The following is a 26,579-nucleotide window of genomic DNA, read 5'->3' on the forward strand; positions in this document are numbered from 1 at the left end:
TCATGAACTCCGTGAAGAGTTTGCAACTGTTATCTCATCATCTGCCAGGTCATAGTCATTGTAAAATGGCATCATCTTTTCCAATCCAATTAAATGTATCTTTGAAAATCTATGCCAACTTCAGGAAGGCATCAATCTAACAGATGCTGATGGCGCCCATGAATTGGTTAGAGATCTGCAACGGGGTCTATCCCTTATCTTACAGGGCGGTCTGTCCTAGGCTCGTTATTGACTTGCTGGAATGAAGACTACGGCTAGGCGCTACTTAATATGCAGCCACAAGGAGCTCCTTCGTCCTATTTTGAAATGCTGCCTGACCGAGCTCTGAGCATCAGCAGACTGAAGTAGGCAAAGTGCTTGAGATGACCTTCGGTATTATAACACTTGACTTTTCGGCTATCTGAGAAGCATGTGATCGCTTCCAGAGTCCTCGAGCCCGCCACACAAAGAAATGGGTCAGTATGAATGCGGCCAACAGCTCGGGCGAGGTGAGACATGCCCTGATCTGAGCGCCCAATGAACTCCAGAATGGAAGCCCACGCACGTTTCTTCGGCTTCCCGCATCTGTCACATTCACATTCAATTCAGACAATAGCGTCGATCGATACGCATCATGGAATGCGCCAAATACGAGCACGCTTATTTGATGGCCTTACCAACTACCCTCGGGCCTTTGCCCTCCAACAAAGAAAGCTGATGCAATAAGATCATGGCCCTCCAGCCATCAACTCCTGTATATCAAGACGGCGCGACCCGCTTTGGAGGCCATATCCCGCCATAATAATTACTTGTCCTGAAATAGCCCCGGCTTTACGATCTCTCGTTTTGCTGTGCAGTCCACGATATACGCGCATTAAGTCCTCACAAGATGAGTCCGATGAGTCCTACTTTGCCGAAGTCGGTACACCACCAGACCTTTCGCATCAACGCGGACAAAAGCAAGACAACAGCGGCTCCTTTCCCGATCTGCCTGGTCACGGGCGGCGCTGGCTATATCGGATCTCACACAGTTCTTGAACTACTCACTGCTGGCTTCGCGGTGGTTGTCATTGATAACCTCTGCAACAGCCACCTGGAGTCACTTTGTAGAGTCCACCACATTGTTACAAAAGAGTTCGAAAGATGCGGGGAGACTTCTCGACCGGTCCCTCCAATACTCTTTCATAAGGTGGATATCCGGGATGCACACAGCATTAACGCCGTCTTCACATTCTGGCAGAATGCCAAAGCCACGCTCGATCCAGAGCTGCTCCCCATCGACGTTGCAGCGATGGTAGCTAAAAAGGCATACCCAATGCTGGAATACAAGATTGACCCTGCCAAGCGGTCACAAGTCACCCCACTGGCTGTTCACGCCGAAACTCATGGCAAGATCGTCTCCGTCATTCACTTTGCCGCTTTGAAAGCGGTTGGGGAGTCAATCTCCAAGCCACTGGACTACTATGACACCAATATTGCCGGTCTTCTTGTCATCCTCAGAGCCATTGAACGGAACGCTATCAACACCTTCGTCTTCTCGTCCAGTGCTGTTGTCTACGGTGCAGGTAACGAGGCCGGTATCACAGAAGACACTGTCCAGGTTGCTGGCAAAGGTAGTGGCGGCGGTCTCCTGACCAATCCTTACGGTCGATCGAAGTGGATATCTGAAGAGATCATCAACGACTTCTGTGTGGCTCACCCGAATTTCCACGCGACTTCATTGCGTTACTTCAATCCGACAGGAGCTCACCCAAGTGGTCTCATCGGTGAAGATCCCAAAGGAACTCCTAACAATATCGTCCCTGTCATCATGCAAGCCTATTCCCGCCGTCGAAGCAGGGTACATGTATTTGGCTCAAACTACGACACGGCCGATGGTACCGGCGTTCGAGATTACATTCATGTTTCTGATCTCGCAAAGGGCCATCTAGCGGCTCTTCGAAAGGCCGTTGCTGATACCATGGAAAACCCCGTTGACCGATCACCAAGTTCCCCAACGTCCCCGACTTCGCCAACGTCACCGTCACACGTCCCAGGAGCCAACTATCATGCTTACAATCTTGGAACTGGCAGGGGATACTCTGTGCTCGAGATCATCAAGGCTTTCTCCACAGCGGCTGGTACCTCTGTTCCTTTCACTGTCGACGCGGCACGACCAGGCGACCTGGGTACCGTAACCGCGTCCCCCGACAAAGCCTCGACCGAGCTCGATTGGAAGGCAGAATTCGATCTTCAGGACATGTGCGAAGACGTATTCAACTGGGCTGCGGCTAATCCGGGAGGTTACGAAGTCCTTCGGAGGATGTCCACCATCTCTGGAGCCTCTGGTGGCAGCGCCAACGAGATGCGCAGAGCCAGCGTGGCATCAAGTCTGTTCGAAAGCGAAGAGGACTACAACAACTTCGTCATGAACACCGCCTACCAGCTTTCAAAGAAGGGAGCGGACGGCAGCTCCCGCCCCGCGTCGGTACGCCTTTCAATGAACTCTGCATCCATGGGCTCTGCTCTCGCGCGGTTTCGGACCCTGTCAATATCGTCTGCTTCAAGTGAGGAAGACAAGAGTGCGGCCTCTAGCCCTACCGTGCCGCGATTCACGATGACCTGGGAAAATAGCTCCCGGCGGCCGCTTTCTCAGATAGGGCCGATGACGCCGACAGGCTTGCAACCCACGATCGAGGAAGAGGAGCCCACGAACGCGAATCCTGTTCCAGTCTAAATATTATAGACGTCTTCCTGGGTAGTCAATTTTAGACACGCCATGGTAGTTGTTTGAACCGCTTCTCCGAGTAGCCCGCTTGCCAGAGCTAGCAGTCGGGCGAGATGATGTTCCCTTTGTCTGTATTGCCGTCACTAATAGCATGTTGCCGATTATGGTCATTTTTGGGGTACCGCAATCGGAGGCCGTTGTTAACAAGATAATATTGAAAATACTGAGTTGCTAGTTACCGCACTTTAATCTTCAAGATTTGGGACCCTATCGCCAACCCATGCTTTCTGTGAGTGCATATGTACATCGTAATAAGATGAGTCTGTTCTCAAACGTCGCGTTGCTTCCATGATTCAATTGGCAATTGCGAAAATCACGTTGTTATGCTGAGGGACATTTCCAGCGGATCCTACAGGCGTCGCCATAATGAATGGAGATGGTCGGCTGCATTCGCCTTTGGAAACACTTACGAAGCTTTTGATGAGCACAGATCGTAATTCAAAATTGCAGGGAGTCTTAAATTGACATTGTGACGAATGCACTACTCGAACATAGTAAAGGTAATATTCGTCGACCAGGGTACATACGACCTCGTAGCTTTCCTTGGTCTCTCTCAATCACCTCTACCAGTGAACAACAGCTGTTGATGAATGCATTGTGCTTTTGTCATAGTCAGAGCTACTTTAGGCATTTGAGATTGAATCATTCGAAATTAAAATGGAAGACCAAACTGTGCTTAGTTGCCATCCATCGCAGGGACCGTCTCACCATAAACTAAGTGACGAGAACGAAGCTGCGTGACTTGTGGATGCAGAGGATGCAGCAAATGCAGCAAGCAATCTGCATGTGACTAAGGAGGTATGATACGTATATATATATATATATACAAGGTCTCTTTCTGAGAGCCAACGGGTTTCTTGTCCTTTGCTTTTCTTTCAGAAAACCGGACTTCAAAACTTACCAAATCTTCCGTTATGCACCATCAGCCACAGAATCTACTACATTGTCCACCGCACACCTTGAAACACAGAATTTACTTTATCGTCTATCGCGCATCCTTAGCCACAGTATCTACTACATCGTCTATCACTCACCTTTGACTGCAGAGTCTGCTACATCATCTACCACACTGCTGCAGTGTCTGGCACATACCTACCTTACACCACAGTGTCTGATACATCATCCGTCATACTACTCTACCTTTCATCACACGCCTCAAAGCAAGGAGTCTACCGCATCTCCCTTTGCGTCATTCGTCCCACGGAGTCTGGTACATTGTCTCTCACACCACCACATCATATACCACACTTCTACGTCGTTTATTACGCACCTTGAACCGAATTAGACCCCGACAATGTCGTCTCAATCTAGTGATCAACTCAAGAATCGCACCTTTGACCAGGACCTATGGCCACACAAGACCATCGACATCGGAGCAAATGGAGTAACTGTGTCAGCCAACCCGTTGGGTCAGATTTATCAGATAAGCGCTCCGTTGGCTGCTGCCAACAAGTTTGGAATTATGGTGGCAGCCCCATGGCCGCAATTTGACCACTCACAGCGCACCAACCCAAAATATGTTCGAGAGTTCCGCAAGATACCAGAGAAGCTTCTTAGCCAACTACGAAGCGGACTAGGAATCGATTTTTGGGGGCGTAAAGGCCCGGTAGTCACCAGACATATCCGAGACAGCATGGGGAGCCATGCTCAATTCGAGTACCGGATCCATGACAGCGATTCATTCATTCAGACGGCCTTGAAAGTACGCAATGACGGGACCGTGATCCATGCAAGCAAGGTAACCAACATGAGCAGTGAAGAGCAAACAATTTCAGTTTCATTGGACGTTGCGTTTGCTGTTTCTCGGGCGGGATATGGACAGCTTACAGATCGCGGCGCCATCGATATTCCAGATGCTTCAAATGTCCTCAATAGCATTAGAGGGCAAAATGGTGCTGGAGTGCTCTCTGTCGAGAACCGGAGTCTCGGCGGCCGAGTGATTGCCTCCGTGCTATTCTACAATACGACGACCGGACAGTACATCGACGTCGATGAATTACTTTTTGTCCAGCGAGGAGTCCAGCAGAATCCACCGCACCGACCGAGTGAGAGAGCTAGCCAACTGATTCGAATAAAGCCCGGGGAGACCATGAAGCTTATTGTTTTGTTTCACCCTGAAGACATCTCTGCGTCTGATGAGTTCGCCGGGGGAGATCGAGCGGACGAAATCGCCCCTGATACTCTATTCACTTACCAGGATGGCGTTTCTGACCCCAAAGTCCTTATGCAACGCCACATTCAAGACCTCTCTGGGTTCAATCGGGATCCCACGGAAACCATCGAAAGCACGATCCTCTGGGCCAACGTCAACTATATCTTGGGCTGTTGTTCCGTGCCGATTTCAAGCTCCCAGGGCCATGGCACCTGTTGCATAGCAGACCATTTTGCCTTGAATCTTGGCTGGCCTCGGGACAACTATTGGCAATTAAGATTGCTGAGGCAGCTCGGCTCGTCGAAGCTCGAAAAGCTGCTGCCGAACAACCATGAGAGGGCGCGTCAGTATGAGGAGAAGATCCGCCAAACCCTTACCAACCATCTCTTCTGGCTATTCCAAATGGCCGTGACAGAGATTGAGAGTGATGGAAAAGTGCGTCATTTTTGGCGACGGTCATACCTTGTCAACGGGCTGCCCAAAGACGGAGAAGTGTTTCAATTGGACACTCAATGCTATCCGTTCCTGGAGCTTTGCGAATACTTCGAGACCTATGGAAATGACTCTTTTATCAAGTTCATCCTACAAAGCGGTTCATTCAGAAATATTCTTCAGGACTTGCTCTCCCGGCGGGATAATGTGACAAACCTCTTCCCCTCCGATGAAACTCCAGCGGACGATGAATTGGGCGACTACAAATTCCATCTTTCCAGCAACATTCTGCTTTGGCACACACTGCGCAAGCTGGCGAGGCTTCTTTCATGCCCGCAATTTAGGCCAGTTGCAATAGCGGCAGTGAATGGCAATGATCATCCGTGGGAGGCCTTGAACAACTTCGCCGCCATGATCAAAGAGGGAGTTTTAAGAAACTTCAAAAGCTGTCGAGACATCGCACATGGTGATGTGGGTCAACGACGGGCCGATCAAGACATCCTTGCATACGGATTCGACCCATCCAAGAAGCTCAATGACCCTATGAGGTATCGTCACTACCACGACGGGAATGACATGCCAACCTTGTACGCCCAAGAATGGGGCTTCTTGAAGGGCGATGACGGCGACACATGTGATGACGCGGACTTGAGAAGTCTATGGGAGAATACTCTAGTCTGGGCCTTCACCCCTGGTCCCGCTTCATCAGGGTTCAACACTGGCTATCAGGGGAAGGGCAGCGAGCCTTTCCATGGGCTGGGAAGCGATCATAGCCCGGGACCGTGGACTCTTGGGTTTTTCCAGGAATGGAGATTCGCACAGATGGTTGGGGACGAGGCCAGAGAGCGCAAAGCATGGAAGCAGATCGAGGGGTCGGCCCAGTTTGATGGGACGTTTTCTGAAGCTGTAGACATTACCACCGGTGTGTGCACCTCCAAGACATGGTTCAGTTGGCCCGGGGCCATGATTGCCGAGAATCTCATCGACACGGTCATTGATCAAGTACAGAAGCGTGTATCCTGAACAAATTGCATCTTGTGGAAAGTTAGAGAATGTTCGGGTATGGACCCTGGGGTATTGAGATCTTGGAAGTATAACATCTGCCTGATGTAAAGCAAATGTCAGCACTTTTTACCGCACTACACTCTTGTTCACCGGCATCATCTGCCACAGTGATTCGACCCCAAAGCCTTGAAGCCTAGCACCATTCGCAGATGCAAAGGTATTGCAAAGGATTGATAATCGAGATATTTTCAGTATCCGCTGAATTTAGCGTTCATACTTCAATATTGAGACTCGAAATGTCGATTTTTTAAGACCGATCTAGTATTCAAACCACATCATTAATGTTAATGAACGTGAAAATTGCCAGTCGGTGATAATTTAGTTGAACGTGGATGCAACCCCTGGACTGATGAAGAATGTGGTTCAGGCTTGAATTCGCCGGAGCAGTGATGTTTGATAAATCAAATCCAGGCATACCTGCAGCCAATGCGGGCGAAGTTGGAACTTTTCAAGCCAATCATGCACAACTGTCAATTCTATCAGACTCACGCAACCACTGTAGTGCTCCGGCGATAGGTTGGCCGACACCCGTGTCCTTGTTGGAATCTCCAGCGAATCTCTCTCCTGACCAACCGCGTCCCACACCACCCCGGACTTATCATCGGAGAAACAATGGATATCGGTAGTGTGAATTCTTTGACTCGCTGTAAACCCTGCCCTTCCCCGCCAACAGCAGCGGGTACCATGTCGATCCCTACGCAGAATGTTGCCCTGACCTTGATGTTATGCCAAGGATGACAACGGTTGCGATGGCCATTGGCTAACAGATGCAACCCCCAATTCTGTGAGGTGATGTTAGAAGGTCAGAACGTCAACATGTCAGGGACTTGCGTGCTTGCGATCGATATTGCAATGGGGCCGCTTGGTTGACCGCTCTACGTGATACAAGTACTGAATCAATATTTCACTGCGTGGCTCAGGAGCCCAGGAAAATGAGGTTCGAGTTGGGCTCGACTTACCTTTCAGCAAGTCAGACTTGCCAAACGAATAACTTGTCGCATCTGATTCAGTCAGTGCCAAAACATTCGTCAGCCGTAGGGCTGTTAGTTAAAATTAGCAGCCACCAATGCTTGGTGGCTTGGGGGTGACTGCTGTGGTATAGAACACGCAGTGGATCCTGAACCCCCCTTTATGTCGATCTCCCGGTCCCCTGACTATCTGCAGATCCACAGATCAATACCCACTTGTGCTATGATGTGGCTTGAGTTCCCTCATCACTGTGAAGCCAATTCGGGGTTTGCGAACCTACACTCCCATCGTCACGAACCTGCAGAATTGCGTGCTTTGTAGTCACGTCAAGCCGCGCAACACTCGAGCGCTCGAATGCAGCGAACGGCCGGCAGGGCAATATCGAAGAAGATCAATACTATACGGCGAAGCTAAGTCCGCAGGCCAAGATGGGGACAGGCAAAGCATTTAAGAACGGCTACGGCACGTTCTCAGGACTGCCTGGCTTCTTCACGAAGAGCAAGCCAGCGGCCGCAGCATCAGATCCAGCCAGGTCGGCAAGCCCTACACGACAAGAAGACAGGCCACAGTCGTCTTCCGACCCTCAAGACAGTTCGTCACAAGAGGTTGGGCCTCCTAAAGAATCTTCCACGCCTCGCAAATCTTTTTCGAAAAAGACGTGGATTTTTATAATCATAATGTTTTCATCTGTCATCCTGGCCGTGGGCTTGTTAGCCGGCCTCCTGACTCGCAAGAGCCACGCTCAGACTGCCTCGGGACCCAACATCGTCTTCATTATGACGGACGACCAAGATAAGCGACTAGGGTCTTTGGACTACATGTCTGTTGTGCAGAAGGAGCTTGTGGCAAAGGGTACTGAGTTCAGCAATCACTATACAACACAGGCTCTCTGCTGCCCAAGTCGGTCCTCCCTGCTCCGAGGACAACAGGTGCACAATACCAATATCACGAATGTGGTCAAGCCGGGGTAAGTTTAGCTGCTGGCTAATATAATTCATCTGAGGAATTCAACTAATTAATATTTAGCGGCGCATACAACAAATGGGTTCTATCAGGCCAAGATACGAACTATCTGCCGCACTGGCTCAAAGAAGCAGGCTACAGGACGGAGTGTAAGCATGCAGTGATCTGATAGTGTCCTGTACACCGCATCGGCTAATATGATCACAGATGTCGGGAAAATCATGAATGGCTATGGAATTTCTAATTACAATGTCACATTGAAAGGGTGGGATCACGCAGATTGTGTGGTGAGTAGTTTACGCACTAAAATATGTCCACTAGAGTACCCCTTGTTGACACTCCGTCGCAGCTTGAACCTTACATCGACGAGTATGCCTTCTTTCAATTTCTAGCCTCCGATAAGCTATGCGATCTGTTTTTGAGTCTACAGATTCCATTGAAAGAGCTGGAACGGTCTCATGTCCATGAATTTGCTGACGAAAATTGAATAGTTACAATGTTCCTGTGTTCTCTAAGAACGGCGAACGACCAACATATTATCCCGGCTACCACCAAACTGACATCACGCGGATCAAGGCGTAAGTATAGATGCGCATGTGTAACCACTCTTCAATTCTGACATGCGGCAGGCTTGACCGGTTGGACTACCTTACCAACCAATCTGAGCCATTCTTTTTGGGAATCACACCATTCACGCCTCACATTGCCTACCAGCAAAAAGGGCCATCACACAGGTGTGCATTTCCTTCCGCCTTGATGCAAATTGTTCATATACTGACATCGTTTGCTAGACCTATTCCCCAGAAGAGACATTTCGATCAGTTCACGGACGTCACGGCTCCACACCCTCCCAACTTCAATCCCACGGATGAGTACCAAGATGGCAAGTCCGGATGGGTAAAGTGGCTGTCGCCCATGAACGAGTCGGCAATCAACTTCGCAGACTTTGTGTACATGTCACGACTCCAAGCCCTGCAGGGCGTAGATGAAATCGTCGAGGATGTAATAACTATGTTAGAGGAGAAGGGAGTCATTAATAACACTTACAGTAGGTTTCGTGTTGTAAACAAGGCCCCCACAGTCGCTTGTCCATCTCTAACGATGTTGCAGTCATCTACACGTCCGACAACGGCTATCACCTGGGCCAGCACCGCGTGCCTGGAGGCAAGTCGCTCTTCTACAACGAAGATGTCAACATTCCATTCGTGGTGCGCGGTCCAGGCGTTCCTGAAGGTGTCACATCGACCATTCCCGGACTGCACCTCGATCTTGCACCTACATTTCTCGAAATCGCCGGTCTAGACAAGACAAAGTGGCCGGAGTTCTTCGACGGCCGCTCCCTCCTCGAGCAATGGCACGATCCCGTCTCATACAACGCCACAGGTTCCGGCCAGGGTAATGGCAAGGAAAGCATCAATATCGAGTATTGGGGCCTCATCGGCATCGAAGCTCCAAGTGCAGCCTCCCTCGGCGCGCCTTTTTACAACAACACGTATAAGACCATTCGCACCATAGGGGAGGAGCAAAACTGGGCCTACGCAGTCTGGTGCAACGGCGAGACGGAACTCTACAATGTCACGGCGGACCCCTACGAGCTCACCAACCTGGCACGCAACAGCTCCAGCGGCGGAGCTGTCGAGGCTTCCGCGCAGCAGGTGATCAACCGGCTCAACGCGCTGCTGATGGTGACCAAGTCGTGCGAGCAGGACCGGTGCCGCGACCCGTGGGCGCAGCTCAAGCCGGACGACAGCACGACGCTCGTGTCGCTCACGCAGGCCATGAACGCGAGCTACGACAGCTTCTTTGCCGACTTCGAGAAGGTCCAGTTCGAAACCTGTGCCGCTATCCAACTGACGGACAACGAGGCGCCGTACTTCCCGAAGCTGGACACGCTGCCTGGCGAAGGTCTTGGGAGGGCGTACCGGAACAGGACGGACGTGATTGCGCCGAATCCTGGGGTGAGGGTCATTACTACGGCCGAGTACTACGGCACTGCTGAACAGAGGAATGCCACGGTGGCGGAGATTGAGGCTGTCTCGAGGCTGCTTACTGAGGCAGAGCTCTCAGCTACGTCTACGTAGTGAAAATTGGGTTGGGCGCCGGAAATGTGCTGTGAAGGTCTCACCATTCTGTTTTGGGTGTGTCATGTTTCCACTCGTGATACCGCGCAGCGTTGTTGATGTTTACTTGCGGGATCTGGATGGGGAAAATGAGCCTCGGCTGCGACACGATGTATGCTGAAAATATATCCCTGTGCAGTCGCAGAAAGGTTTGAAATTGAGAGGGTCAGAGATTTGTGATGAACGACGGAATGCAACTAGTTGTCAAATAGCCATCCAGACAGGATATTAAGGGGCAAATTTGGGACATCACTCCATACTCAGGGCCAGTCCGATTGCATTTGCCACTGTTCGATAAGATTCTGACCCTCTCCACCTCCGCATTACCATTAAGCAGACGAATGATGATCATTGTGCCAGGGCCATGCTGCGTCACAGCACCGGTGGTGTGTGCAGGCCTGACCAGTCTGGTCAGTCTGGCGCGCAGCCGAATCTAGACTTCATCGATCATTTCTCTGTTTGGTCATCCGTAGCGACCTCCGCAAGAGGCGACGCGCAGACGTAGCGCCTCACAGGCCTCTCACGAAGATGAACGCAGCCATCGACCCATTCAGACCGTGAAAAAGTAGGTGGATGCAAGCTAAGGCGCACCGATTGGCCAAAGTGGACAGGATGCCATGTTACATGGCGTGTGTGCAGGCACAACTTCCGGTTGACGCCCGCACCGGAAATGCGGCATGGGCGTCTGGCGGGTTGGCTGGGCGAACCTTTCAGTCGGGTCTCAGACTTTCTCATCCTCTATTTTTTCTGTTGTTCTCACACTTCTTTTTCAGCTGGCTGCGCCGCGACCGCTTAAGCCAATCTGGAAGAGCTACGGGCTGATCACCTACCATTGATCTTACTCGCATCGGTTGCATGCAGCCCGACCCAGACTGTCGGGTCCGCACGCAAAAAGACCCGTAAGCTGATTGTTTGTTGGTCTTGAGGACGGACCGCTTTCGACCAACCCCCGCCCGCCACAGCTACTGTGCACCAGAGTCTCGGGTCCTTGACTCCTCAGCGCTGCCTCTGATAGTGCGGAGAATGACCCACCTGCAGGCGCGGTGAGACTGTCAGCCCGGCGGAACTTGCATAACAATAAACCCAGCTCCAGCCAATTTCCTCCATACATCATCCTGCACGATTACGGGACGCTGTCGAGTGATGGGTGAACGGAGCGCCGGCTTAGGCCAGCAAGACGCCGGAGACGGCGCTGGCCAGGACGAAATCGAGCTGGATGAGAATGGCCAGGGCCAAGATTGGCGGTAAGCGTGTGCACATCAGCTCACCTCCCGGAACTCGGGTTACACAATGCTGACCATATGATCCAGCCACCTCCCCGTCACGTTGTCGGGAGACTTGATGGGTGTAATGGTCTGCACGAAGCCGCCTATGAAAAAGCCCGAGAGCCCCCTTGAGCTGTTTTGCCACGAGCAGCAGCGACACGAGCGCATTGCATTCATGATGCGCGGGGACGAGCATGTCTCCAAATGGCCGATCGACGCGCACAACACAAGAGGTGGTCAGCCAACATTCCAGACGCAACCACATAATCGTTTCCAACATGAAGATACTCTCATGAAAGACGCTGGGGAAGCCGCTGCTGCCAACAGCAAGCACTCAAGCTCGCCATTCCAAGTCAAACTCGAAGTAAATGGCAGCGACAACATGGAGGAAGACCCGCACCTTGAGGAGATCAGGATCGCTGCTCGCATCAAGTAAGTTACTTTGCGGCTGTCACACTGTCAAATTGGGCACTAACACCCTTTAGAACTGACAGAATACAAAGAAAAGGCGCGCGCGAGTGCCGAGAAGGGAGAGTGCGGAAGAAGATACGCATGGCAAAGAGGACACAGCCAACGGAGCCTGGGTGACTCAAATGAAGCCCTGCAGCAGAATTTTGAAAACTTGACGTGGCGCAAGCGATGCGTTGGACAGCCGGCCAGATTGCGCATATTGGTCACCAAACGCCAGCGACGGTACGGCCTGTCATCTCCAGCGGACCCCAATCACCTCCTTGAGCAGGTCAGACCCAACATAAGAGGGTCAGCGAGTTCGGAGGACGATCTGGTGGTGTTATTGACGCACTCGATGCATATGACGACCAAGTCTTGTTACTGGACGCATCATCGACATGACATACGGATGATTGAGATCTCGGTATCGATGTTGATCCTTTGAGATCACCTCGGCATACGATCCGATAGATCTGCCTTAATTTACATGGCAAAGTGATCCCTCATTAGGATGATTACAACCAGAGGCCATGAGCCGTTGAGCTCTCCATTTTCGGAACTATTACAGATTAAGGATTTGGTTGGAATCACAATGCATGGGAATCACTCTCACAGAGACAAAGATCAAACTCATCCTCCCTGGAGAGGATGAATAAATAGCAAGTTATGTGAATCATAGAACACAATATTCATGTATGAAGTGTTGGGCCAAGTGAATAAGGGTGCAAGAGGGTGAGTCAGTCCTGTGTTGACTTCCAGCTGAAAGGAGCCTAAACTCCACTGGAATGAGAACCGCCACAGGCCCATGTACGCGTTGAGCTACACGTGACAGCTACAACGCTAGAGCTCCAGGCGCTAGCTGACGCTAGGAGCTCCCCCTCCAACCTGGAAGCTCTCCACCGCTTACGTAGTGCACAGAAGAAGCTCCGTCTTGGTCACCGACAGCAACAACAAACAGGTGACAGCAGCCATGATGCTGTGATCCATTTCAAGTCGCTGCATAGATGCTCCTCGCTGATTGAAGCTGCCAGTCGCAGCTCTTCTCCTTTGCAATGTCAGAATCGACACGACCTCTCCTGCTGCCCCAGAACCGGAGGATTCGACACCTTCGAGGTATCTACCTGCGCAATCTGAGCTTCGACCGCCCTCGAGGGAAGACGACCGACGACTCGGCAGTTAAGCACTCGGCGGACAAAGCCGTCTCTCTCCGTGAGAATGCTCACTTGCACCATTCTGCCTCGAGCGAGAGCTTGCGGCCGTCTACTGCCCGTAGGAGGAGCACGAACTTGGGCAGCGCGAGCCCAGTCACGAGGCAAAAGAGACTCGAGATCACGATTGACAGTCGCGTTGCTGATTCCTTCTTCACCCTCCATGCTGGAGACGAGGAGGAGCCTATTTACATCAGCGAAACTGTCGAAAGATCGGTGGTACGAACAACTTCCGAATAGCCTCTGCCAGCCCAAAAGTTACCTGCCCGATTGCAAGGGCTCAGAAGTTTGCATCGATTGCTGACTTTTCGGGCTTGTAGAACTTCGATTTCCGGTTCTTCGAGCTGTCCCGGGCTGTCTGTTCGCCCACTTTACGATTACCTGAGGTTACGATCAAGTTCTGGGCGAAGCGGCATGGAAGATGGTCGCTGCACCTCGAAGAGTCGGTGGATTTGCGCACATTGAACTTTCTGGGAAGCACGATCGGAACGCATTTTCCTCCCAATTGCCTCGTTTTCCACCTCACTGATGGTGTATACACACTCGAGCTACCGCAAAAGACCTTTCCTCCAAGGCAAGGTCATCCGCAACCGACTTCCTCCTATAATGCCCTCATGCGCTTGTCGACCCTCGAACGCTCCATACAAGATGCTCTGGTCACCCAGGAGACGCTGAAGCAGCAGATCAACGAATTGATTTCCGAGACCCACGACGAGCGACTCGAACTTGACGAGGCCAAAGACAAATTGAATCTGGCAGAGAAGTACGTATCCGCCGAGCAGAAGGCGGTCAGGAACTCCTCGGAGCAGGTGGAGAAAATGCAGACATCTATTGCCGATCGCCGCGAAAAGATGGCTCAGGGGAGGTCGCTTATGGAGAAGACGGGCCATGATATGGACAGCGCACTGGACAAGCTTTCTGCGGACAAGGACCGGTCCAGCAAGGTCAAAGATGACATTCGTGGACAGCGGCGCCGCATCTGCGAGGACCTGAACACCATATTCAGGATCGAACCTGTGCCCGACGGCAAACCGTTGCAGTTCCAGATTCGGGGAATATCCCTCCCCAACGCGGAGGGATACGGTGGTGTAGTATTGAGCGGCGCCGACGAGGATGCTCTTTCTGCGGCATTGGGCCACGTTGCGCTCTTGACGCATCACCTGCAGTTCTATCTCGGTGTACCTTTACCGTACCCAATCACATACTGTGGGAGCCGTAGCTACATCACAGATGATATATCCATCATCCAGGACTCTATCCGCGATTTCCCTCTGTATTTGCCTCGGGGCGGCTCAGCGGCCCAGTTCCGCTTCGACTACGGCTGGTTCATCTTAAACAAGGACATCGAAACACTCTGTGCTGCTCAGGGACTCAAGGTAATGGATATCCGGCACACGCTGCCGAATCTCAAGTACCTTCTCTACGTATGCAGTGCGGGGACCGACGAGCTTCCGGAACGTAAGAAGGGCGGCGTCAGAGGTCTCCGTGCTGGTATCATGAGGAGCCGAGGCGTTAGCTTGGCAGACGACGGCGACAGCATCATGTCCAGTCGCCGTGGGAGTGTTGACAGCGACTTGCCTACCAGCGGCCGTCTTGCAGGAGACGAGTTGAAGAAGAAGATGAAGGGGTTACGTGGCCCAGACGCGAGAGATGATGACGGCTCGAATGTGCCCGAGATCTCTGACGTCGGGATGCCGTTTAAGGAGGACTTCAGCAAGCTAACGCTACGGACCAAGGGCATGAGGGAGCATGTAGGGAAGTGAGGTGGGTCCTCCTTGGGGCTTGCTTTCTAAATGCAGCCCGGTCTCAAGGTGTATTGTTGTATAGTGTTTCTTTTAAGATACCCAATGTCTCATGCCTGCGTTCTAGCATTCGTGAATCTCACATAGCTGACCTGTCTGGTCACGGCCAACAAGGCATTTGTCTTTGTTTGTTTGGTCAGATCCTGATTGATACATTCTCATTTGAAGCTCCTACTAACTGACCATGGAGATGCAATAACCCTTTACAGGTCATGCCTTGCATGCTTGCTCTTCATCCTTATCCAATGGCCATACTTGAACAACACAAACGGAATGGGTATGAACGCTATGCTGATGAATCCCAAGGTCGAATTCGCCCAATTGACTCCCAATCTCTCGTACATGGCGGACGCAAACAACGGGAAGCCAGCACCCAAACACCCCCGAAAGAAATCGTTTCCTGCCAGGACGCTCGCGGCATAGGCGGGGTACGCATCTGACAGGTAGTTGAGAACGGCGTTGAAGAGCAGGAACGTACCCACACTGAACCAGGCAGTACCGATGATGGGCACAATCCAGTGGACGTCTGCCCGGCTTGTCCAGCCGAACCAGAAAAGGCAGATCGGGATGGCAAACGCGCCGACAAAGGCCGGCGTAAGGCGCCACTCTGGAGTGATCTCGCCCTTTTCGTTGAACTTGGGTTCGATGTATTTATGTTGGTACCACACGAGAGGAGGCAACACGAGGAAGGTGCCAATGAGGATGCCCAGGTACGCGAGTCCCAGCGTGCCGAGGGAGAAATGATATATCCCCTCGAACACAATTGGAAATGACTCGAACCAGATGTAGAGCAACCCGTATATCAACGCGATGTACAGGTCCAGCGCAAACACAATCGGCTCAGTGAAGAGCAGACTGAACGGCCGCACAAGCGTCATGGACAGGACGTCCCTGCTCGTCATGTCCTGCGCAGCCAGCTCCGCCTCAGAAATGAGCTTCTCATTGCCCGTGAGCTTGCGCAGGCGCTGCGTGCGGCGATAGAGGATGTTCGCGGTCGACGTCTCGGGGAGGAGGAACACCAGCACCAGCAGACAGAATCCAGACAGCCACATGAGCTCCCAGATGGCCCAGTTCCACGACCTGGCCTGAACCGCGAAGCCGCCGACAAGCGGGCCGAGCGTCGGCCCGCACACGGCGCCGATGCCCCAGACGGCGAGCCCGTACGTCCGCTTCGACGGCGTGTACATATCGCCGATGCTGGCGCCGCCGGTCGCGAGCGCAGGGCTGCCGATGAAGCCGGTGATGAAGCGGAAGGCGAGCAGCATGCCAAAATTGACGGCCAGCGCGGTTGGGACCTGCAGGACCACGAAGACCAGCAGGGTCAGGATGTACACGGGGTTGCGGCCTATTTGTGGGATTTCTGACAGCGGCGCCCAGACCATTGGGCCGACAGCGTAGCCTGCGACGAACAGGGTGAGGCCGAGGGTTGCGGCGACCTGGGAGACGCCGAAGACTCTCATTACGTCCTGAGTGCCGGCGGAATATATGGCGCTGCCGATGTAGACGCTGAAGGTCAGGAAACAGATTTCGAAGGTCACGAGAAATTTCTTCGGGTTGGACCAGTTTTGAGGATTCTGACCATGGACGATTAGCTGGCATGATCCCTTGTCATGGGTGCATCGAGTGACTTGCCTCTGGATCATCTGGGCCGTACCAGTCGACTATGTAGAGGTCCTTTCCCTTCTCCGGGTCAACCTTTCGATCATCGAGGTCGTTCTGAAGGTCATTCTGGGTCTGATTCCCTTCCTCAACTGTCGTGGAAGAAGATCTTCTTGGAGAGCTTGGGGAGCCCCCGTTGTCGTTGTCTCGCTCGGGAGTCTTTTCGTGAGAAGGCTCAAGATTTTCAGTCTGACCGTGGCGCCGCATGTTGGAAGATTTTCCATCGTTGATGTATCGGCGCCATAATGATGAGTCGGTCTCATCCGGATACCTAAATAGTCGCCCACCTGTGGCGATGCGACAGCACTGACCAAAGAAGGAATCCCGAATGATATCTTTCATTTTTTCCTCTAGATCTAATCGAGAGGATACTTCCGTGTAATTGGCAAATCTAAAAGAAATTCTTCAATTGACCAAAAAATTGTGCACACAACATACAACCAAGGTGGGCGACTGATTTTGTACTGCCGTAATTGTTCATATTGACGACGTCCAGGCTAGCGTCATGGATATCCATACAGCACGGCCAGAGAAGTCGGAAAACAAGCTCCCCACTGTCCGAAGTCCCTTAGTGCCCCGAGGTGTTGCCTCTCCTGCCTGTGCGCCGTTGGGTGCGTGGTGGCATACACTATCAACAGTCGATACAGGAGTGATCAGATCTTGCTTGGCGAATCGAAACGGCTGCGAAGGTCTAGGCGATCAGTGATGACGATCGATATTCAGGGCCATCCGCATTCTCGGTACTTTTTTTCTACCGTACGGCCACTAATGCAGAGTAGTACTATTTTCGAAACTAATGCTAGACACCAAAGCAACATGGGCATGCATCATCGGAAGGGTGCGGCTCTGCGAGCTGAGTCTATGACGTTGAGGGACCACTGCAAGGGACGCGTCCAGTGTATCTGACGCCATACCGCGTAGTGAAATAACCTTCCGACGGGCCATAAACATATCATAACGCTACGAAATAAGCTTGCAACGCCATTGCTCATGATTTTCGGAACATAGAGTTGCTGTGCAGAGGGCAATCGATCCCCAGTTATCCGGGCTTTGGTGGGCAGGTCGTCTCTCTCTGTGCCAACCTAATTCCGTCAGGGCGGAACCTGCGTAACTTTCATTATACCCACGTGCAGTTCTATCTCAGTGGTGAATATAGAACACCCGAGAAATCCGATTCCATTTGATAAAGCAGATCAGGACAAAATCCAAAACCTTAACCAAGCCGCTGGATACCAGTGAAGTCAATTGCCTAGCCACGTCAGCCATCTCCTCTCGGGGACTGCCTCATATCCTCAGTTAGAGCTGTGACACACTCTTCCGCATTCAGTTTGAACCTTCAAATCCATCCATTCAAGCCATTATACTTCACTCTGCTCCACTGGCTGGAAATTGAGCAACAAATAGTTACCCTCAGGAGATCCCAGAGGTTCGCAGGTGTAACCACCCTTAGGTATCATCCCCGCATCGTCAACGATGGCAGTCTCGAAGTTGCCCCAGATCGCGGCTACAATGCTCTTCATGTCGATCATTGCCAAATGACTTCCAATGCACATACGGCCTCCACTTCCAAAAGCCCAGAACCACCGGGCCTTTTCACCACCCCCGTCAATCTCGCCCTGCGCGTTGAGCCATCGCCGCGGCTCCCACTTACTGGGCTTGGGAAATACGTCCTCGTTGAGATGTAACGAGTACCCGTAGGAATTGACACGTACGTTGGCGGGGATACCTTTGATGCTTGACCCTTGAGGCCCTAGCTCTGCGTCCTAGGGCGTGATTCGTGGTTGGCAGCCCGGGATCGCGGCGTGTAGACGCAACGACTCCATTACCACGGCGTGAAGAAGAGGCAGGCTGTCCAGCGTCCTGAATTCAGGGCAGCTGTGAGTTTGTCCGTCGTCAGTGACCGATTTGTACATAGCTTGGCTCGCTTGGAGCTCTTCCCGTAGAGCCTGCTGGATATGCTTGTTCTCCGGCTTGGACATCTGCCATGCCAGATACGTCATGGTGATCCCGGTGGTATCAAAGCCGGCGAGAACCTGGTCGAGGAGCTCGGAGGCTATGTCCAGCCTCTCATCCGCGGTGAGAGGTGAGTCAGCCTTATCCCCTTTGGACTTTTTGATCACGCTCCGCATCTGATTGTAGACCGTCGCTTGGTCTTTAGCGTCCACAAGGTTCCGTGTCTCGTGAGCTCTCTCTGCCTTGTCACACAGGCTCAAGACCCAAGACGCGATGTTGTCATTAGCCACATCCACCCACTTGGGGACCAACCAATGCCTGAGTCCCCACGCTTTGGCAAAGGCTGTGAGGCCGGGTAGCTCCTGCGGCCAGAATATGTATGCCTGCCTGGCCTTGTAGTCTACAACCCATCGCTTGCAATGCTCCGAGTCCACAAGGAAGTTGCTTGACTGGCTTAGACCAAAGCAATAGCCTGTAATCACGTCCATGGCCACACCTGAGAAGAGCTCATAGGCCTCGACAGCCGTGCTCTGGGTTTCATGCAACCTCGGGAGCATCCGGTGACACATCAAAACCTCGGTGATGTCATGCAAAGCCGTGCTCGACTGGATGGTTGACTTGGCGTAGATATTGCTCAATATCCTTTTCTTCACGCTATGCGGGCCATGTTCCAGCGACGAGAAAATGTTGTTGACTCCATAGTTTTTGTACACGGCGTACCAGTCGCCTTTCTCGTACCCGCCGCTATAGATAGTACGGATGCCGCCGTCGACACAGTTCACTGAGATCTCATGTGGGCCAAGGCGTACTAGAGGTCCGAGTCGTTGGTGCAAAGCGTAAATGGTGGTATTCTCGTTGCGACGACGTCGGGTGAACAGGATCCACAAGGAGCAGAACGGCGCGCTCCAGTGGGCCGGGCGGACCTTGCGCAAGGGCGAGATCAAGATAGGGTGCAGGAGGTAGCGGTATATGGTTAGAGTGAAGAGAAAGGAAACCGCGACTACTAATATCGGGGACCCCATCTCATGAGAGTGACATGAGTGCCGGCTCGTTGAACTATCGTGAAGACGACTTGGACCTTTGCCCCAGTATTACGAGGCGAGGGCCTCGGCAATAAGAAATGCTGCTGAAGCGCAAGTGAAAAGGCTGAGTGTAGGAAACAATCGTGTCTCAGAGATGAGACGACATAAGCAGTAGATATCTCAATGGTGTTCGTTATCAGATAGCCGGGCGGGGTTGCCATGTGCGTCTCCCACACTAGCATCCATGCTATGGCTGACGTAGAGATGCATTGCCGTGCGGTCGAGTCTTTCGGCTAAGCTGCAAACTTGAAGCTACAGAGCTGAGCAAAACTGTATCTACAAAGACCCAGGTGCTATGTTCATTTCGCTGGGTATATGTGACCGCCAACCTTTTGTATTTTTACATAGCCCTTTTCTACGTTCTTTTGGCAGCGGTCCCAGCCTTTGAACTTCTTACAACGGCACTTAAACTACTCTTGAGATCCGAGAAAGGTCCGTTCGACTTTGTGGACTGGTGGACTTGCTTACTTGAAACTTGTTCACGCCAGTCTGCAACCGTCTTAAGTGAAAAGAATGCATAGTAGTGCTTGCACTACGCCATGCTGTGAAGCTTTCGGTGAAAAACCATGTCTTGAAGAGCAAATCTCATCTTTAAGCAGGTTGTCTTCCAGGAGATAGAGAACTTATGCGCAGAAAGCCATTCTATACCAGATATGTCAGGAAAGGAATGGCCAGCGTGGCTTGCACTTTTCTATATTCACGGACCTGGTTCGATAGACTGGTGGTAACCAGGTTCTTTGTAACAGGGTAAGAGAAGCCAACATCGGTGGGAAACAGTTGATTGTTCTCTTTTATATCTACTCGATTATCGCCTCTTGTCAACGTCGCGTGATGTTTGTAGCCACGGATCTCATCTATCCCTATCCAGGCAATGGTAGCCTGTCCTAAATCGCACATTTGTGCTTAGACTCTTGTGGCCTTGTATAACGCCTTCAGCTTCAGCATGGTGCACAGGCATGCTTTCAACAAAAACGGCAAGTGCCTTCGCATAGAGGCCCGGAAGTAGCCCTCGATTGCACAAGGGCCGAGCAGCAAGGTGTGCGTCCATCGAGACATAATGAGTCTGACCTTACCAAGCAATCTCGAGCCTCATCCAAACCCAGGCTGAGACCTGGGGGCATTTCTCTGCGAAGAACGCCAAGCACTCAACCATCAAGCTCATTCCTTCACCAAATATCCAGCGCATTGCTTCTCTGGCCGCATGAGGATCAATCCGCCATTCTCTCAGGCTATTCCGTGCAGAATATGTGCAAACAGCTTTGACATTCTCTTGCTGCGTCCAATCGAAACCAGGGCCACACAACACTTGGCGTTGCGGGATAGAGCAGTCTGTACTCCTTTTTCTCATATGAATGTGAACCACAGCAGCACGCATTTTAGAATTGCCCCAGTAACTTCTGGAATAGAAATTTATGTCCAGCTTCGTGACGTAGCCCAGGTTTAAAATCGCTGAAACTCTCATTGGAGGCGAGGGCGCCAAGAGCGTTTTCTTGAGTCTTCGGAATCCTTGCACATCACCCTCGAAGTGCAGGGTGAATCGCTTGTTACTATAAAGTATCGGGAGAACCTCCAAGCGAATCTGCTTGCTGGTAACAGTAAGGGGTGGTTGGGAGAAAAGGTGCATGTAATAATAGCGCTTTCCGGCCAGGGCGTAGCAATAGATCATGTTGCGGATCTCGGCGGGGAGCTTGAGGAACTCGAGGCCCTTCATCTATTCGAAGCGATTGTCAGCGAAAGGCTCGGTAAAAATGCCCAACGAGCCACGAACTTACCTTGCTGCGCCGTGGCTGTACGGGACCTTGCACTCCCTTGCCCTTGCGCTGTTTACTACGTTTTCTGGCCATTTTGATGAGCATGGATGGCGGTGGAGTAGGTTTGTTTGAACAGTTCTGTATTCTGAGGCATAAAAAAGTCAGTCTTCTGCTAAATTTGATATGCAATTGCTGTGCAGGGAAGGCAAGGCTGTGAAATACATAGCTGATTGGAGACGTGCTCTGGTGAGGCGCCCCTTCTGGCTTCGTCAGACCCAGGCTCTGGAGCCACTCGCGACGCAAGTTGGAATCTGGGTACTGCATTTCGGAAGTCGTCCGTTCGTTCCTAGAGGTTGGGTAGAGAAGATGCTTGGTTCCTAGTTGTTTGCTCATGTGGCCGCAAGCCGCTTGTCGAGTGGGAGGTGGGCGAAGAGATTTGAGAGCTCCTGGGATCAGATCGGCCGACCTGAGGATCGAGATTCAGGCAATTAGAGACTTTCTCAAAATTAAAGAAAGCCAACCTGCCAACCTGGGGCATTTCTCAGATGAAAAGCTTCGGGCACCGTCTAAAGCGGAACACAGGCCATGTGCTAGTGCACGATTTCGATTGTGCCCTTCACCTTGAACATCGATTGACAGAAAAGCCAAAACGAATTCCCACCACAATCGCATCTCAATCAACATATCCACTGCTAGTTGTCACACAATGTACACAGACTTAGTCTTCTTCAGGCGTGTGCGGGCTCGGTCCTCCCAGACCATACCTCCTTCCATAAGCCCATGGACGTAAGCGTCCCCGACGACCTTGTAGCAATCCTCATGACTTTCATTGCATATTGAAAACCTTGTTGCTTCACGGCTTGTCGCAGCGTCCGCTTTGTTTCGACCTCCCGCCTTTATCGTTGCGTGCTCCTCATCGGTGGACAGCACCAGCTTCTCCACAACCTTATCTCGGCAGGTCCTCGACGTTCTCGCCCTGCGTAGAATCATCGGCACCCTACTGCCGTGGAGGATGTAAACTTCATCATCTGCCTTTAGAGACGGAGGACCGATACCCAGGCGGCCTTGTTCCGTGACGAAGAAACAGCGCCCACGCGAAGCGCACTCAACCGCCAGCTTGTATGCATTGCGCTTCTTGTTAGTAATTTGTTCCTCAGAGCTGACAGTTCCCTGCCACGTGCCACCAATGATTGAGGTTCGGCGGTTTGTTGATTTGTCGACTTTGCACCAAGACTCAAAAGCTTTGACATCTGAAGCAACCGCTTTTCTGAACCTTTCCCGTTCGGTCCTTGCTTCTGGCACATATATCACATTACCGCATATTGTTCTCCAGAACGCCGTTCTGAGTGTGCCGCCGTGTAGGTACGCAGTATTTTCGGGCCAAGGTAGGCGGAATTTCCAGTATGCAGCCTGTGTCCGAAGATCTTCTCCGAAGATGGCATTCCAGCTTAAAACCAATGAGACACGGTCGAGAGAATAGCCTTTAGCCTCTAGCAGCGTCTGTCCATGAATTTTGATGCCCTCCATCGCCTGGTCAGCAGCGTTGTATAAATGCTGACTGTTTAGCCGATCTGCCTCATCGGAAGAAGGGCGGTAACTCCAATCCGTTACCCAAGTAGGAAAGCCGGCTTGTATTTGCTTCCCAGCTGCAGTGGTACCTGAAAGGACTGCGAGGGTTTTCGAACTTCGAATGAGACGTTTGGTAGTTTGCCAATATACTTTGCTAAGCCTGAGCCCATAATCAGGTATCAGGGGCTCGTCTTGCCCCCAGAAATTAACCAACCCAATCAACGCGTAAACTTTGTCTCTTTTGTCGCTTGCATCTTTGGCACGGAACTTTCTCAAAAGTGGAAGTAGTGCGGATGGTTCGAAGGCGTTCCAATCCCTTTTGGTGGTATCAATCTCGTTGACCAGTCGGTGAAATCGAGTCAATGACGGGCCATAGGTTTCGGAGGGAGCAGAACCCAGCTGCTCAGTAACCTTCCCCGTCAGATAACACAAAGAGGCCCTCGAAAATGCTTCCCACGGCATAGATATGTTGTTATAATGTACGATTGCACGGGCAGAGACGACAGTCTCTTGAACGACCCATATCCTAGTCCACTGCGAGGTATCATGGAGCATCAGCACATATGGCACAAACTCGAGTCCCAATGTGAAAGTCGAGAAAGGCGTACTTACCCAGGGCTCGTCCAGCAGAGCAAGAAGTCCGCGAATGATTGGCGGAGCGTAGTCCAGATTCTTAAGATACCAGATCCTGGAGGCAAGAAGTCCCTGTGCCAGCATTGATATCACGCAAAAGGCGCCAAAGACATCGCGACCACCCGGAGGCAACTCTAGCTGTCCCCTCCACAACCTCCCAAGATGATATTCAATCTTTGGAACATCTCTTTCATCGCCACTGAACCTGACCTCCACCGAATCAGTCGCCGTCACATCGGAACGACCGGCACCAAGCCAGATGATAACCTCTTTGCTATTGGCGTAAATTTCACGCATCATTCCAACTTGGTGCGTGCGCTCATTTTCATTGTATTGATCGATACACAATGAATCGACCCACAGGGTCAAGGTGGCCGTAAGATCCCTCAATTTGTGTAAAGCCGAGTATAAGTTTAGGGTGACTGGGACGATCAGACCATCACAGCACACCACTTCGTCGCATTCTGGTGCACCGCTTCCCCATGTGTAGGAAAGGGCTTTATAGTTTCCCACGGCATCTATTAGGGAGCTTTCGTAGAGCTGACAGCGAATCTCGTGGTCTTCAGGCCTTCCAGGCAGCAATCGGAGGAGACGAATGGTCCTCTTGTTTGAAGGCAACTCCCTGTACAACCAAGACTTGGACGACTCTATCGAAGGCATGGTGTTACATGCTTTGCAAGAGCTTCGATTAATTCAGGATTTGAGAAACTGTGATGAGGTCGAGTGCTGACATCTCGGTGGAAAATGGCATAGAACGTCAATAAAAGAAGTCCTACGACACACTCGTATACGACCCATGCAAGCTGCAGTGGCGCAGGCAGTAAGCAACCAGGTGATAAGCCGCAGCCTGCAGACGGTCAGCAAATCACAATGCTCTGGTCAATGCATGCGCAACCCACTCTGTCATTAGCGAAAAGTTGAAACAGCGGTCTGAAGGATCTAAGGTGTATGTGGTTGCCTCATTCAAATGAAACCACCTTCAATGAGGGAAACATTTCTTGCCAAGACACGTAGAGCCTCGCAACTCATTCATGTTACTTGCTCTATATGAAGACAGGTCTGTTGCGGGATCAAAACAAACTGTTTGAGGGTGCATTGGAGTCGATACAATAATGACAAAACTAATTAAGGGTTGCAATTCCGAAATAGGCGTTGGCTTTTGGGTGTCGTTGGCCCTGGCTATCGGGAGTAAGTGCGATCAAACTCGTGGGTCTTATCGACTTCACTCGACTAGGATCCGAAGTATTCCCGCATCGAGCGACGAGCCTCATGTTTGCAAACAAATTCGTGAAGCGTGCAAAGACACTGTCTAGCGCAATATACTTGGCGGTCTTGGGCTCTGTTCAATACTATATCCGCTCGATCTACCAATAGATAAAGAAGGCTGGGTCAAGTGTATTGTTTGCCACAAAATGACTGGTTGCAAAGAGAGACGAAACCATTTGCTACGAACTCCCATTAACCGCATCCAAATAGACCACGGACGGGCGTAGATGGTCTCTCAGCGTTTTGCACGGTTATGCAACTACCTGTGGAGTCGGTGACATCACTAAATACCACAACTGAGCTCCACATGAGACACACAGACGTTTGCTGCCGCGCGCATCCGGCACTCCAACAACTTCACGTCAAGCGCCCACACGTGAATTAAACAGTATTCATACAACTCAACAATCTTTCAACAGGGACTGAAGCATTTGACAAACTAAATATGCCCATCGTACTCATCGTGGGCGGCCACGGCAAGGTGGCCCTCGAGATCACCAAGATCCTTGTTGCGGAGAAGGAGCCCGCATACACAGTGCACAGTCTCATCCGCAACCCAGACCAGTCCGGCGAGCTTCAGAAGCTCGGCTCCTTCCCCATCGTCCAGGACGTCGAGAAAGCCACTGTTCCCGAGCTCCTCGGCACCCTGAGCCGCGTGAAACCAGACGTGGTCATCTGGGCCGCCGGAGCCGGCTATGGGTCGCCCCCGGATCGCATCGACGCTGTCGACCACAAGGCGGCTGTCAAGGTCATGGATGCGTTGGGGATCGCGTCTCAGGCCGGAGATGCGGGCAAGAGGCTTTTGAGCATTAGTGCGCTTGACCTGCGTGATCGGGAGAACAAGCCTGTGCCGGACTGGTACAATGATGATGACAAGAAGCAGAGTGACGGGGTCTGGAAGGGAATTGGCGATTTCATGAAGGCTAAATTCGAGGCCGACAAGGACTTGAGGACTGGAAATGACAAGCGGGGGCTGAACTACACAATGGTCAGGCCCGGCGGGTTGAGCAACGACCCTGGCGATGGATTTGTCAGTGCTGGCAGGGTGCACCTGGGAAGGATGGTAAAAAGGCAGGATGTCGCCAAAGTTGTTGTTGAATCCATCAAGAACGATGACACTATTGGTCTCGCCTTTGATGTAGTTGGGGGAGAAGACATTATCGCAGAGGCTGTCAAGGAAGTCGGAAAGGAGAGGATTGATACCTTCGAGGGCTACTACTAGAGGCCAATATGGCGTCACCGTATTGATTATCCGTCGATTTAATAGATATTAAAAGCTTGATCAAACCCCTCAAACAGTCCCCGTCTTCGTCACGCCACTGTCATCCTTCACCTGAGTCCGCATTGGTGTCTGGGTGATGCAGATACAACTAAGCCGCTTAATTAATTTCGAAAAGAGGCCGCGGTCGCCTCGTGCTCTCAGCATACTGGGAAGAAGAAGGAAAAGAAAAGAAAACCGACTGATAGAAGAGCTTGTTAGTCAGGAAGCCGCAA

General features: G+C 51.6%; 10 protein-coding genes across 10 annotated transcripts; 6 read left to right on the forward strand and 4 right to left on the reverse strand.

Annotated features, from left to right (window-relative positions):
- Nucleotides 1-868: 868 nt before the first annotated feature.
- J7T55_002872 (gal10 bifunctional protein) lies at nucleotides 869-2,695 on the forward strand (the record flags this gene model as incomplete). The annotated part of the gene is made up of 1 exon (XM_053137991.1): nucleotides 869-2,695. The coding sequence occupies one exon, from the start codon at nucleotides 869-871 to the stop codon at nucleotides 2,693-2,695; it is 1,827 nt and encodes a 608-aa protein (XP_052998740.1).
- A 1,345-nt stretch (nucleotides 2,696-4,040) lies between these two features.
- Nucleotides 4,041-6,353, forward strand: J7T55_002873 (uncharacterized protein; the record flags this gene model as incomplete). Its single annotated transcript, XM_053137993.1, has 1 exon — nucleotides 4,041-6,353. One exon carries the CDS (start codon nucleotides 4,041-4,043, stop codon nucleotides 6,351-6,353), a length of 2,313 nt encoding a protein of 770 aa, XP_052998741.1.
- Nucleotides 6,354-7,586: 1,233 nt separating this feature from the next.
- J7T55_002874 (rylsulfatase precursor) lies at nucleotides 7,587-10,408 on the forward strand (the record flags this gene model as incomplete). The annotated part of the gene is made up of 9 exons (XM_053137994.1): nucleotides 7,587-7,614; nucleotides 7,686-8,331; nucleotides 8,391-8,476; nucleotides 8,535-8,614; nucleotides 8,677-8,696; nucleotides 8,819-8,905; nucleotides 8,957-9,061; nucleotides 9,119-9,375; nucleotides 9,438-10,408. The coding sequence occupies 9 exons, from the start codon at nucleotides 7,587-7,589 to the stop codon at nucleotides 10,406-10,408; spliced, it is 2,280 nt and encodes a 759-aa protein (XP_052998742.1).
- Nucleotides 10,409-11,590: 1,182 nt separating this feature from the next.
- On the forward strand, nucleotides 11,591-12,148 carry J7T55_002875 (uncharacterized protein; the record flags this gene model as incomplete). The annotated part of the gene is made up of 2 exons (XM_053137995.1): nucleotides 11,591-11,691; nucleotides 11,758-12,148. 2 exons carry the CDS (start codon nucleotides 11,591-11,593, stop codon nucleotides 12,146-12,148), a joined length of 492 nt encoding a protein of 163 aa, XP_052998743.1.
- Nucleotides 12,149-13,214: 1,066 nt separating this feature from the next.
- Nucleotides 13,215-15,133, forward strand: J7T55_002876 (uv radiation resistance protein; the record flags this gene model as incomplete). The annotated part of the gene is made up of 2 exons (XM_053137996.1): nucleotides 13,215-13,589; nucleotides 13,691-15,133. The coding sequence occupies 2 exons, from the start codon at nucleotides 13,215-13,217 to the stop codon at nucleotides 15,131-15,133; spliced, it is 1,818 nt and encodes a 605-aa protein (XP_052998744.1).
- Nucleotides 15,134-15,375: 242 nt separating this feature from the next.
- J7T55_002877 (benomyl/methotrexate resistance protein) lies at nucleotides 15,376-17,038 on the reverse strand (the record flags this gene model as incomplete). The annotated part of the gene is made up of 2 exons (XM_053137997.1): nucleotides 15,376-16,678; nucleotides 16,827-17,038. The coding sequence occupies 2 exons, from the start codon at nucleotides 17,036-17,038 to the stop codon at nucleotides 15,376-15,378; spliced, it is 1,515 nt and encodes a 504-aa protein (XP_052998745.1).
- A 1,034-nt stretch (nucleotides 17,039-18,072) lies between these two features.
- On the reverse strand, nucleotides 18,073-19,806 carry J7T55_002878 (cytochrome p450; the record flags this gene model as incomplete). Its single annotated transcript, XM_053137998.1, has 3 exons — nucleotides 18,073-18,110; nucleotides 18,240-18,594; nucleotides 18,658-19,806. 3 exons carry the CDS (start codon nucleotides 19,804-19,806, stop codon nucleotides 18,073-18,075), a joined length of 1,542 nt encoding a protein of 513 aa, XP_052998746.1.
- A 1,129-nt stretch (nucleotides 19,807-20,935) lies between these two features.
- J7T55_002879 (uncharacterized protein) lies at nucleotides 20,936-21,710 on the reverse strand (the record flags this gene model as incomplete). The annotated part of the gene is made up of 2 exons (XM_053137999.1): nucleotides 20,936-21,577; nucleotides 21,639-21,710. The coding sequence occupies 2 exons, from the start codon at nucleotides 21,708-21,710 to the stop codon at nucleotides 20,936-20,938; spliced, it is 714 nt and encodes a 237-aa protein (XP_052998747.1).
- A 606-nt stretch (nucleotides 21,711-22,316) lies between these two features.
- On the reverse strand, nucleotides 22,317-24,479 carry J7T55_002880 (uncharacterized protein; the record flags this gene model as incomplete). Its single annotated transcript, XM_053138000.1, has 2 exons — nucleotides 22,317-23,720; nucleotides 23,799-24,479. 2 exons carry the CDS (start codon nucleotides 24,477-24,479, stop codon nucleotides 22,317-22,319), a joined length of 2,085 nt encoding a protein of 694 aa, XP_052998748.1.
- A 1,051-nt stretch (nucleotides 24,480-25,530) lies between these two features.
- J7T55_002881 (nad-dependent epimerase dehydratase) lies at nucleotides 25,531-26,307 on the forward strand (the record flags this gene model as incomplete). Its single annotated transcript, XM_053138001.1, has 1 exon — nucleotides 25,531-26,307. The coding sequence occupies one exon, from the start codon at nucleotides 25,531-25,533 to the stop codon at nucleotides 26,305-26,307; it is 777 nt and encodes a 258-aa protein (XP_052998749.1).
- Nucleotides 26,308-26,579: the final 272 nt, after the last annotated feature.

The sequence above is a fragment of the Diaporthe amygdali genome, assembly GCF_026229845.1.
Source record: "Diaporthe amygdali strain CAA958 chromosome Unknown NODE_3_length_2959817_cov_65_330692, whole genome shotgun sequence".
NCBI lineage: Eukaryota > Fungi > Ascomycota > Sordariomycetes > Diaporthales > Diaporthaceae > Diaporthe > Diaporthe amygdali.